This window comes from Coregonus clupeaformis, chromosome 18 (genome assembly GCF_020615455.1).
Source record: "Coregonus clupeaformis isolate EN_2021a chromosome 18, ASM2061545v1, whole genome shotgun sequence".
NCBI classification, from domain to species: Eukaryota; Metazoa; Chordata; class Actinopteri; order Salmoniformes; family Salmonidae; genus Coregonus; species Coregonus clupeaformis.
Window position 1 is genome coordinate 51,293,626 of NC_059209.1, and position 12,407 is coordinate 51,306,032.

The following is a 12,407-nucleotide window of genomic DNA, read 5'->3' on the forward strand; positions in this document are numbered from 1 at the left end:
CTATCAGATTAAGATTCACCAATCCGATGAGCAAAATTATACACTACTACCCTCTAGTGGTCATATACATCCATTTCCAAAGGGAGGGTAGGGTTTGTGTGCGTTTCTAAAGTTAGCAAAAAGCCATATTAGCAAAAAAAGATCAAAGAACCTGCTTTCAAAATTGTATTTTATTCATTCAACACTATGGTGATAAGTGATTACAATGTGTACAAGTCAGTACCTTAGATTATGCTAGCATACAAAACCACGTTTATTTTTATCTCCATATTCTACATGTCTAAACAAAATCTACAAACCCATGATTCCCTTAAACTGCCAGATAGGCATATATACATTTCTTACAGCCAACTTAAATATATAAATCCAGTTTTATTTAACTACAAGTCACTTTGGCTGCGTTTACAAAAGCAGCGCAATTGGTCCTTTGACCAATCAGATCAGCTCTGAAAAAGATTAAAATGTAAATGTGTCATTTAGCAGACACTCTTATTCAGAGCTTCTTGCAGGAGCAATTAGTTAAATGCCTTGCTCAAGGGCACAGACAGATTTGACCTAGTCGGCTCGGGGAGTCGAACCAGCTGCCGTAATGGTTACTGGTCCAATGCTCTTAACCGCTAGGCTACCTGCTGTGAAAAGATCTGATGTGATTGGTCAAGACCAATTAGTGGAAAAAATATCAGAATTGGGTTGCCTGTGTAAACGGAGCCTTTTTAGTAAGTTGTACAATGCCTTTGAGAGCAGAGCTCCATTGAGTACACACCAGGTTCACACTGTCCAATCAGAGCTGAGATTCTGGAGCGCATACAGAGCTCTGTGTTGAGTGGTCCTTAACAACAAGCACCAGGTACCAGTCCGGTTCTGAAGGTGTGGTGCATCTAAAAACACTATTCATCCTATAACAAACTCCAAATCAGTCAACAGCTCCAAATTCCCAAATCATAATACAATTTTTGTCTCCATGTGAACAGAAACAAATTCATAGTTAATTTAGTGGATTGAAAACATTTAGTTAATGTTAAGAAAATCTATAGACTACCATTACCACCCTCTACAGTAACTTGACATCAGTAGATGCCCCACAAACTACCAACTGACTGACAATAACTACCAAACTACCAACTGACTGACAATAACTACCAACTGACTGACAACTACCAAACTACCAACTGACAATAACTACCAACTGACAATAAAACTAAAGGATGATTACTGTTAACGGTTGTAGAGTGGATCTGATGCCATCAGTGAAGCTTGGAAGTTCTCTAAGATCAAGGGCCTCAAAGAAAGTCCCATTTCAAGGTGAAGCACTGTCTGACAAGGATATTCCTGGTCAGTGAGCTCATAACATTCCCTTGACACAGCTCCAAATATTTCTCTGACTAGTGTGACAGTTCTTGGCCTCCTCAGAGTGCTTGTTTGGTCCCTGCTGTGCTCTTCACACCAGAGGGGTATCCTACGAAGCAAGCTAAATCTACTCAGGGTTTTCTAAAGCTAACTAGTTTCAGTTAACTTCACATTCCAGCTCAGGCTTCATCCGTACTATGACGGTTGATATTGCTCGTCCGCCTGCCGCTAACTCTAGCAGGCTTGAAACTGCGAGTGCATGTCGCACGTGGCTAGTCGAACTCTTCATTGAGACAATGCTGAAACATCAATCCATGGGCAAGTCAGTGCCACATTTTCATTTGTGCCGAAGTCAAACTAAAATAAAAGTTATCTTGCAAATTCAGCAGGCTATGGTGTATTTATTACTTATCGTTAATGCCGACTTTAGTGTGCTTATCAATGCACAACCACCTTTTTTCCCCACTCCTATCGATAAAATAATTGTATTAAGTCATACAAAAGTGGTACCGTGCCTGAACATTTTTATGCATGTCATCAATAATAAATGTGTAATGTAATCTTTTAATCAGTCGTCTTCCTCAAATGAAAGGGATGATGATGCAATCTTTGCAAGAGGGAGGGAATCTGATTTCATTGGTCCTCAACTCGTGGCTCAGTCATTTCAGGGTAAGTGGAGTCAACTGAATTAGCCTGCCCCGGAGAAGGTTAGTTCTGAAGAATTCATTGTCATAGAAATGTACCTGGATAAATGGTGAGTCACTTCCGTATGACCGGTTATTCCGAATTGAACTCAGAGTTGACCAAAGTTACCTTGCTAACTACTCAAACCTGCTTCGTAGGATACCCCTCTGTCCTCCTGATGGTAAACAAACTTCACTCCCAAATGCCCTGCCCTGGGTTAACTCTGAGCCAGCCGTCAGCTAGTCTGTTACACATCTCTATTTTCTCTGCTGCTGCCTGCCGAGCGAGTCTTCTCATGGGCTGGGTCTCATCTCCACACATAGCACACTATAACTTCAGACCCACCCGACGAGATAAAAACAGTTAGTGAAAAACACAACAGCTTTCACATGGGGATTGATATTAAATGCTGTGGAGAGATTCTCTCTATAAAATAAGGAATCATATTGAGAGAGTAGTGACCGACAGTGAACCAACCACATAACAGGTTCTGGTAGTATGGTAAACAGATGTGTAAAACCCTGCATGTCCTGGTGTGTGCAAAAAAAATAAAAAAAATATTAAACAGGACAAAAAAATACCAAACACCTCTAGTCTTCATTGAAATGTGTCTCCTCCGTTGTCTCCAGTTTACATACACACCGCAGTTCCTTGGTGCTCTCAGAGCTGTATGGTCACTCACACACATCCACTACAGACCATATCAACATCCCACACAGAGAGAGAGGAGCTTGGTCCGGCTAGCTCAGGTTATCCAGTTCCCAGATGGCATGAGTTAGGTTCGTCTTCCCCACTCCTCCTCCAGCTGTGTTAGTGCAGAAGTCTAGGCCGTGGTCTTGGAGGGAGGGCTTGGGGATCCAGAGGGGCAGGCGTCTGCTAGGTGCCGTTGTCAGCCTGGCTGGGCTCCTCTGGAAGGGCTTGTGTTGGGGCTGGCGTTGGGACTGTGCTCTGGGGAGCTGGGAGCGAGGAGCTTTCTTTGGGAGGGTGGAGTCGACACAGTTTCTGGTGCAGCTCTTCCAGTTCGGCTGGCAGAGGGATGCCCATCTCCTGGTTAAGGAACAGGGCCTCGAAACAGTCCTCCAGCTTCTGGAAGGCAGGCCTGGGGAGGGAGTGGGGGGAGACACAGGGGGGTGAGAGCTTACAACCAGGAAGGCAGGTTGTGGTGTGAGGGAACATGAGGGAGCAATCTGCCTGTGAAGGCAGGCTGAGACGCTATCTGGATCTGAGGAGTGTTTGGTTTTTCCACCTGCTTTTGTGGCTCTAGAGGGCAGAGAATAGCCTGGATAACGTCTCATGGGGAGGCGGGGGACAACTTTCCCACATGTGGCCGTTCAGTTCAGTTACAAACATTGTGCTTTCTGTCCCAAGTGCTCCCCCTCACTGTTATCACCCTCCCTGGTCTCTCTCTCTCGCTGTACCTTTGTTCTCACTGTTACTTTGAGCCTTCAATTACATAATGTTTTGTAAACATGCCTACTACAGCTATGTTGTCACTACACTGACTTGTTCCTCAAAGTAATACATTCAACTGTAATACATTATAAAGCATCTTAAGCCATCAGACACTGTATAAAAAAAATTGATCAACTCACCGGTTTTCAGGGATGAGGTCACAACAAGCCACAGCCAATGGGAAGAAAGCTGGTGGGCAGTTGTCAGGGAGAAACTTCTCCATGAACTTGTCTACATTCAGGCCAAAGTCATAGGTCCTGGGAAGGCACTCTGGGTCTGCATTAACCTGCCCAATAATCTACAATAACAGAGAGAGTTAAGAATGGATACACACTCCAGATTGCAGTATCTGACCAACACTGTGGATAAATCAAACTGAATAAATAATACTGAAGCAATATTAGCGCAATTTCCAAACACAAAAAGTATCCTCCATTTCAACATACAGCCCATAGCCTGATTCTGTGAGTGAATATAAAAAGCAGGGCTTTAAAATGGCATTCTTACCTCACAAAGCACAATCCCAAAGGAGAAAATGTCCACCTTTTCATCATAGCGTTTACCTGGGGATGACAAAATGGACAGTTAATTAACAGGCCAGCATAGAATGAATGAAGAATTGTTGAAGTGAATAATCTGTGTGATCCACAGCTCCAAGCTGGGTCCGCCTGTTCTGCTCACCGTTCAGCATCTCTGGAGCCATCCAGTAAGGGTTCCCCACCACCGTGTAGCGCTTCTTACGGTCAATGCGCCTGAACACCCTCTTCTTATTGGCCAGTTTCTCAGGGGGAGGTTGCTTGACCTTCTCCTCCACCATGAGCCGGGATAGGCCGAAGTCTGCCACCACCACTGTGTTGTCCTGAGGGAGGTCAGGGGTTAGTGGTCAGAGGTCAACAGAATATGACGTGGCAATGTAACAGTGCCAGGTGTTTTGTTCAGTCGAGGAGCATATTACTTAACATACCTCAATCAATATGGGTCAAATAACAACAAAAGATAAGATTGTTTCCAAGAGTTGTTGCTTGTTGTGTGTAAAGTCAATGACAAATCAAATGAAGTATGACCAGATATGTATATCAACTGTAAACAATGTGTGTTGTCTTCCTATATATAATGACACTGAACTGAGACAGGTAAACAGTTATACATAGGTCACTACATGTAAATCAATTAATCTATCTGTGAAAATAACAGACAAGACTCATTACACCTCATGGAGTGTTGCCATTCAGTAAAAGCTCTGTGAAGACCTTATAAGCCTGTACTTCACTACTTAAACAACATGTTGTTCTGCTGCTAGAATAGAACATAGCTCACTTGGTCCTGGCCTGTACTGACAAGACTACTCTGTCCCAGTCAAACAACAAAACATGTTCTAGAACACCCTGCCTCCAGGTTAATCTAAAACAAGAACCTACACTACCCACGGTACATCTATCTTTAACAGTTTAGAAGCCAAACCCATTTTGGTATAAGAGAGAAACAATGACTTTATGATTAATGAGAGATAATGAAGCAGGAGTAGTATCTTCATGTGTTTCTGTAAATGGATCAGGAAAACTGAAAGGGATCTCTGCTCTTCTATATTCTCCTCTCCCTATCGATCTTTGAGTTAGCGTGCCATGTACAATTCAGGACAGGTCACCTACCAGTTTCACCAGGCAGTTGTGAGAGTTAAGGTCTCTATGGATGATGCTCATTGAATGCAAGTAAGCCTGAAATAAAGAAAGAAGATGAGTCAAACAAACCAATAATCCACAAGGGGAAGCAAACACGGCATATTAGAGACAGAAACAGTGCTTTATGCTGCATAGAAAACAATGTAGCTTTTAAACGTCTCCCACTAAGCCTGGCTGATAAGACATTGTCAAATGATGAAGTTTCTAAGTGGGAACAAATAAAAATATTTGTTGCCCCACATACAGTGGGGAGAACAAGTATTTGATACACTGCCGATTTTGCAGGTTTTCCTACTTACAAAGCATGTAGAGGTCTGTAATTTTTATCATAGGTACACTTCAACTGTGAGAGACATAATCTAAAACAAAAATCCAGAAAATCACATTGTATGATTTTTAAGTAATTCATTTGCATTTTATTGCATGACATAAGTATTTGATCACCTACCTTTAAGAAGCCCTCCTGTTCTCCACTCATTACCTGTATTAACTGCACCTGTTTGAACTCATTACCTGTATAAAAGACACCTGTCCACACACTCAATCAAACAGACTCCAACCTCTCCACAATGGCCAAGACCAGAGAGCTGTGTAAGGACATCAGGGATAAATTGTAGACCTGCACAAGGCTGGGATGGGCTACAGGACAATAGGCAAGCAGCTTGGTGAGAAGGCAACAACTGTTGGCGCAATTATTAGAAAATGGAAGAAGTTCAAGATGACGGTCAATCACCCTCGGTCTGGGGCTCCATGCAAGATCTCAACTCGTGGAGCATCAATGATCATGAGGAAGGTGAGGGATCAGCCCAGAACTACACGGCAGGACCTGGTCAATGACCTGAAGAGAGCTGGGACCACAGTCTCAAAGAAAACCATTAGTAACACACTACGCCGTCATGGATTAAAATCCTGCAGCGCACGCAAGGTCCCCCTGCTCAAGCCAGCACATGTCCAGGCCCGTCTGAAGTTTGCCAATGACCATCTGGATGATCCAGAGGAGGAATGGGAGAAGGTCATGTGGTCTGATGAGACAAAAATATAGCTTTTTGGTCTAAACTCCACTCGCCGTGTTTGGAGGAAGAAGAAGGATGAGTACAACCCCTAGAACACCATCCCAACCGTGAAGCATGGAGGTGGAAACATCATTCTTTGGGGATGCTTTTCTGCAAAGTGGACAGGACGACTGCACCGTATTGAGGGGAGGATGGATGGGGCCATGTATCGCGAGATCTTGGCCAACAACCTCCTTCCCTCAGTAAGAGCATTGAAGATGGGTCGTGGCTGGGTCTTCCAGCATGACAACGACCCGAAACACACAGCCAGGGCAACTAAGGAGTGGCTCCGTAAGAAGCATCTCAAGGTCCTGGAGTGGCCTAGACAGTCTCCAGTCCTGAACCCAATAGAAAATCTTTGGAGGGAGCTGAAAGTCCGTATTGCCCAGCGACAGCCCCGAAACCTGAAGGATCTGGAGAAGCTCTGTATGGAGGAGTGGGCCAAAATCCCTGCTGCAGTGTGTGCAAACCTGGTCAAGACCTACAGGAAACGTATGATCTCTGTAATTGCAAACAAAGGTTTCTGTACCAAATATTAAGTTCTGCTTTTCTGATGTATCAAATACTTATGTCATGCAATAAAATGCAAATTAATTACTTAAAAATCATACAGTGTGATTTTCTGGATTTTTGTTTTAGATTCCGTCTCTCACAGTTGAAGTGTACCTATGATAAAAATTACAGACCTCTACATGCTTTGTAAGTAGGAAAACCTGCAAAATCGGCAGTGTATCAAATACTTGTTCTCCCCACTGTACTTGTGTTTCTGTGGAGGGACTGTGGGTTGTAAGGAAAGGGAATCAGAGAATAAGGAACTGTCAGCATTGAAGTGGTCTCCAGGGAAACGGGAAGGCCTTCCACTCTGTTGGCTAAGACAGACAGTAAGGTATCTGGAACATATGGCTACCCCTAGGTCACTGCAAAGCCCCACACTCCAGTATGACCCATAGGGCAATCCCTGCCTCAAGTAAGCTGATCTCAGTTCATAGAGTCAGAGTCAACCTGAAACCAAGTACTGTAACTTTAAATGCATTGTGTTTAACTACCACCATACATATTGGAAGCTGCTCCAGCTGAACAAAAAGCAGCCAGTGTCTATATGGACAGTGTTTAAACGTCAATGGTAAATATCCCTGGAAGGGGCCAACTCACCATTCCAGAAGCAATGCCTTTAGCGAAACTAACCCTCTGCTCCCATGGAAACTGGTCCTGTAACAACCCAGGGAAAAATAAACAACAAGAAATGAATAGGTGGGCCCCTGCCTAGCCTTTATGGCTACACATAATATTGTGGGAGTTCAAAGGAAAGTTATACAAAATCATATAGTGTAACCCACCACTGAAAAGCTCAAATCAAATAATTGAAACTCCAGTTCCCTCTGATTGCTGTTGACCATATGTTTTGTTGAACTGCGGTTTAAATGATCCAATCTGGGAGGTAAGGGTGGCAATAAACTCCTTTGAATTTTCACCTGGGAACACTTGTTTCCATGTCTCTGCTGGTTGACATGCCAGCCAGCCCACCACTGAGGCAACAGCCTTTATCTGAGCAGAGTTTACCTCAGGTCAAGTCAGTCCCAGTCCCACATAGCACAGGCCCTTAAAGGGATATTTCGGGATTTGGCAATGAGGCCCTTTATCTACTTACCCAGAGTCAGATGAACTTGTGGATACCATTTTTATGTCTCTGTCCAGTATGAAGGAAGTTTGAGGTAAGCGCAGTGGCTGGAAGTCAGACTTCCAGCCATTGTGCTAATGCTAGTGCTATTTTGGTGTAGTGGGAGAGAAGAGAGAGGGTGAAGTGAATTAATTAGCTGAAACTCACCATGTCTCTAATGAAATCCTTCAGTGTGCCTCCCTCAATAAACTCGGTTATTAAATTCAGCCTCTTGTCCTTATATAGCACGCCGATGAACTTCAACACGTGGGGATGTTCCAGACTCCTCATCACTTTGACCTGGAGAGAGAGAGAGTGCGAGAGAGAGAGAGATACACTTAAAGCTGCAATCCTTAATGGTGAAACAGCCACGTCCTGTAAACAACAAACCTCGGACATCATTGCACGCGTGATAGAAAAGCACATTATGTACTGAAATTTTTTATACCATGCTGCGCGACGCTCCTCAACTCGACAACAAAAACAATAACAACGATGGTGGGCGGCCAGTGGCGCTGTTTCCCCTTACTGCGGATTCCATCTTTAAGCTCACCTTTGTGTTTTCAATCTGACCTTTAACACCACAGCAATCAATTTCCACATTTTATCTTTGCAAAAGACTGAAGCCTAATGCAAACCATTTATGAAGCAAATACAGGAAAATGTAGCAAGCTCTCATTTGTGGGTATAATAAATAATGTCCCCATGTAAAACCAGATGATTATATTCCTCACAGGAGAAAGGCCTCCTGGACTAGATGAGAGTGGACAAGACTACTGACCTCCTTTAGGAAGGTCTTCTGGGTCTCCTCATCACAGCGAATCAGTTCCTTCATCACCATCACCTCACCAGTGGCTTTGTGGGTCACCTGTCAATGAGGAGAAAAACAAAACACTGACATCTGTGTAGATGTGAAGGCATGGAGTAGATGTGAGGGATTGAGATGTGCGTGGAAAAAGAGGTTGATTGTTGGGTGAGGAGCTGACCTTGATAGCCTGGCCGAAGAAGCCCTTGCCCAGCACCTCTCCGTGGATGAGGTCACAGGGGCGGAAGATGCGATGGGAGCAGCTGCTGGAGGAGCGCAGGGATTCGGAGCGCCCGATGTCCCGGGTCAGGTTAGGGTGTTCCTTAGGGGAGGTTGGCCCAGGGGACTTACAGATGCTGTTGCTACGCCTTCCATTTACAGAGAGGGACAAATGTCAGTTAGACATTGATCAAGATCTACTGGAACAAATTATAAATAACTTTGTTTTCTTTGTATCTCTCCATTTTTGCCCCCAATGATTAGACTCTCTCTCCTAAGGTCGGCAGGTTCAGCTGTACCTTAGAGACCTCCTCTTTAGGGTGCCATCATCCACCACGTCTGTCCTCTCCAGGACACTGTCAGAGGGCGAAGACAGGCGCATGCGGGAGGTGGCGGGTACTCCCAAGCGGTTTTGCGAGGACCCCAGTCTGAGCCTGTCCAACCGCTGCCTGACTGGATCATACTCTATGAGCAGCTGCAGTGTCTGACTGGTCCGATGGATGAGGTCCTCCACCTGAAAACACCAATCAAAATACATCATCTGCTAGGACAAAGTCCTCTCTGACATAGTAACATTAGCAAGCAACACTAATTAGAGAGGTATTGGTATAAGGCCCATAGAACACGGGATGGAATTAGAAGAACTAGGCAGGGTTCCAATGAGAACAGGTTCCTGATTCCTGACCACCCGAAGAGCTACCAAATTGACTTATACAACATGACTTGAATGGAGCCAAATAATTTTTATTAGAATGCACCTGGTGGCAAACAGGAAAGGTGGGAACTAAAAATAAATCAGTGAATGCACCATTGGAATGCACATGGTTTGGTGAGGTGGTGTGGTGAGATTGTGTGATAAGTCCTTCCAGATGCTATCCTCCCCAACTAAAGAATGTTTAAATGAAGGCAGAATTAATGCAATGCAAAGATCACATTTTCTGTCTTCTATCCACCTCATTTTCAAACGTTGCTATGGGCACAGCCAAACAATGGAAGGGATTCTACTTCCGCTTTACTTACCTACTGCTGCGGGTCGGTGGCAAACTTGCTAGCGTAAATTATTTGAAGGAGTATTGAGTATAAAAGTCAAGTAAACATGTGTAAGTGTAATTGTATATGTAGCCTATTTCATTCAAGTCCGCTAATGTTAGCCAGACCTATTAGTAGTTCTGTTGCGATAATTACGTTAGTGGTGTTGTATAAGAGTTAAGGGCCATCCACCAAGCCAATAACGATAACTATAATGATAAACTATAGGCTACATAACTATAAAACGTTGGTGAGCATCCACAGGAAAGTGAATCGTTCTACAGTCCTGCACCTGTCAATCAACTGATCAACGCATCCTACTGCACACTGTCTATTTTAAGGTGGTAACACAAGACCATTCATGAAGTCTCTAACGCACAGATACTGGTTCAGACCATTCAGTGGGTTCAGGGTGTGTTCATTGTCAGTGAAAACTGCAAATAATTCTTCAATGTACATGTAGGCCTAATGAAAAAGAATATAACCTGTATTTAAATGTAGCAATTCGACAACAAGCGCCATTTAGCCTGCGCATCTTTTACAGCATGTCATTGACTCATTGCTCAAGTGGTTTGCAAGTGATTTAGATTTTTCTAATGGTTGTCAATTACTTTGGCTCTTTTTTCCCCCACTGTGTTCATCTAGGCTATGCCTGTGTAACTACTCTATATATACACAAAAGTATGTGGACACCCCTTCAAATTAGTGGATTCGGCTATTTCAGCCACACCCATTGCTGACAGGTGTAAAAAATTGAGCACACAGCCATGCAATCTCCATAGACAAACATTGGCAGTAGAATGGCCTTACTGAAGAGCTCAGTGACTTTCAATGTGGCACCGTCATAGGATGCCATCTTTCCAACAAGTCAGTTCGTCAAATGTCTGCCCTGCCCCGGTCAACTGTAAGTCCTGTTATTGTGAAGTGGAAACGTCTAGGAGCAACAATGGCTCAGCCGTGAAGTGGTAGGCCACACAAGCTCACAGAACGGGACCGCCGAGTGCTGAAGCGCGTAAAAATCATCTGTCCTCAGTTGCAACACTCACTACTGAGTTCCAAACTGACTCTGGAAGCAACGTCAGCACAAGAACTGATTTCCATGGCCGAGCAGCCTAAGATCACCATGCGCAAGCGTCGGCTGGAGTGGTGTAAAGCTCGCCGCCATTGGACTCTGGAGCAGTGGAAACATGTTCTCTGGAGTGATGAATCACACTTCACCATCTGGCAGTCCGACGGATGAATCTGGGTTTGGCGGATGCCAGGAGAACGCTACCTGCCCGAATGCATAGTGCCAACTGTAAAGTTTGGTGGTGGAGGAATAATGGTCTGGGGCTGTTTTTCATGGTTCGGGCTAGGCCCCTTAGTTCCAGTGAAGGGAAATCTTAACGCTACAGCATACAATGACATTCTAGACAATTCTGTGCTTCCAACTTTGTGACAACAGTTTGGGGAAGGCCCTTTCCTGTTTCAGCATGACAATACCCCCGTGCACAAAGCGAGGTCCATACAGAAATGGTTTGTCGAGATCAGTGTGGAAGAACTTGACTGACCTGCACAGAGCCCTGACCTCAACCCCATCGAACACCTTTGGGATGAATTGGAACGTCGACTGTGAGCCAGGCCTAATCGCCAAACATCAGTGCACGACCTCACTAATGCTCGTGGCTGAATGGAAGTAAGTCCCCACAGCAATGTTCCAACATCTAGCAGAAAGCCTTAAAAAGTTTACAGATGATAAAATGGCAAATCTGTAGTGCGTTCCTCCAGGCTGCGCTCTGACCATAGGTTGTAAACTGCAGTGATGTAGGCTAATTTGAATAACCGCTCAAACATCCTGTTTTGTTTCATGCCGAAATAACTGCATTAGGCCTACAGCCTAGGCCTGATTACGAAACAATTTGGATTACACTACCATTCAAAAGTTTGGGGTCACTTAGAAATGTCCTTGTTGTCGAAAGAAAAGCAATTAATGGCCAGAAACAAATAACATTTTTCTGAAACTCGTCAGTCTATTATTGTTCGGAGAAATGAAGGCTATTCAATGCGATAAATTGCCAAGAAACTGAAGATCTCATACAACGCTGTACTGCCCATCTTAATCTTTTCTTTTTATTGGCCAATCTGAGATATGGCTTTTTCTTTGCAACTCTGCCTAGAAGGTCAGCATCTCGGAGTCGTGTCTTCACTGTTGACGTTGAGACTGGTGTTTTGCGAGTACTATTTAATGAAGCTGCCAGTTGAGGACCTGTGAGGCACCTGTTTCTCAAACTAGACACTAATGTATTTGTCCTCTTACTCAGTTGTGTGCCGGGGCCTCCCACTCCTCTTTCTATTCTGGTTATAGCCAGTTTGCGCTGTTCTGTGAAGGGAGTAGTGCATAGCGTTGTACGAGATCTTCAGTTTCTTGGCAATTTCTCGCATGGAATAGCCTTAATTTCTCAGAACAAGAATAGACTGACGAGTTTCAGAAGAAAGTTATTTGT

At 44.1% G+C, this 12,407-nt stretch overlaps 1 protein-coding gene across 1 annotated transcript in view; it reads right to left on the minus strand.

The window, feature by feature from the left end:
- Positions 1-615: 615 nt before the first annotated feature.
- LOC121530971 (LIM domain kinase 2-like) overlaps positions 616-12,407 on the minus strand; it is a 32,887-nt gene continuing 21,095 nt past the window's right edge. Inside the window, exons 7-16 of the mRNA XM_041836397.1 lie at positions 9,195-9,409; positions 8,858-9,044; positions 8,653-8,739; positions 8,040-8,171; positions 7,367-7,423; positions 5,133-5,198; positions 4,165-4,342; positions 3,991-4,046; positions 3,624-3,781; positions 616-3,130 (exon numbers count right to left, since the gene is read on the minus strand). Coding sequence (XP_041692331.1) covers positions 2,908-3,130; positions 3,624-3,781; positions 3,991-4,046; positions 4,165-4,342; positions 5,133-5,198; positions 7,367-7,423; positions 8,040-8,171; positions 8,653-8,739; positions 8,858-9,044; positions 9,195-9,409 — 1,359 coding nt within the window. The 3' untranslated portion in view covers positions 616-2,907. The remainder of the gene's footprint in view (positions 3,131-3,623; positions 3,782-3,990; positions 4,047-4,164; positions 4,343-5,132; positions 5,199-7,366; positions 7,424-8,039; positions 8,172-8,652; positions 8,740-8,857; positions 9,045-9,194; positions 9,410-12,407) is intronic.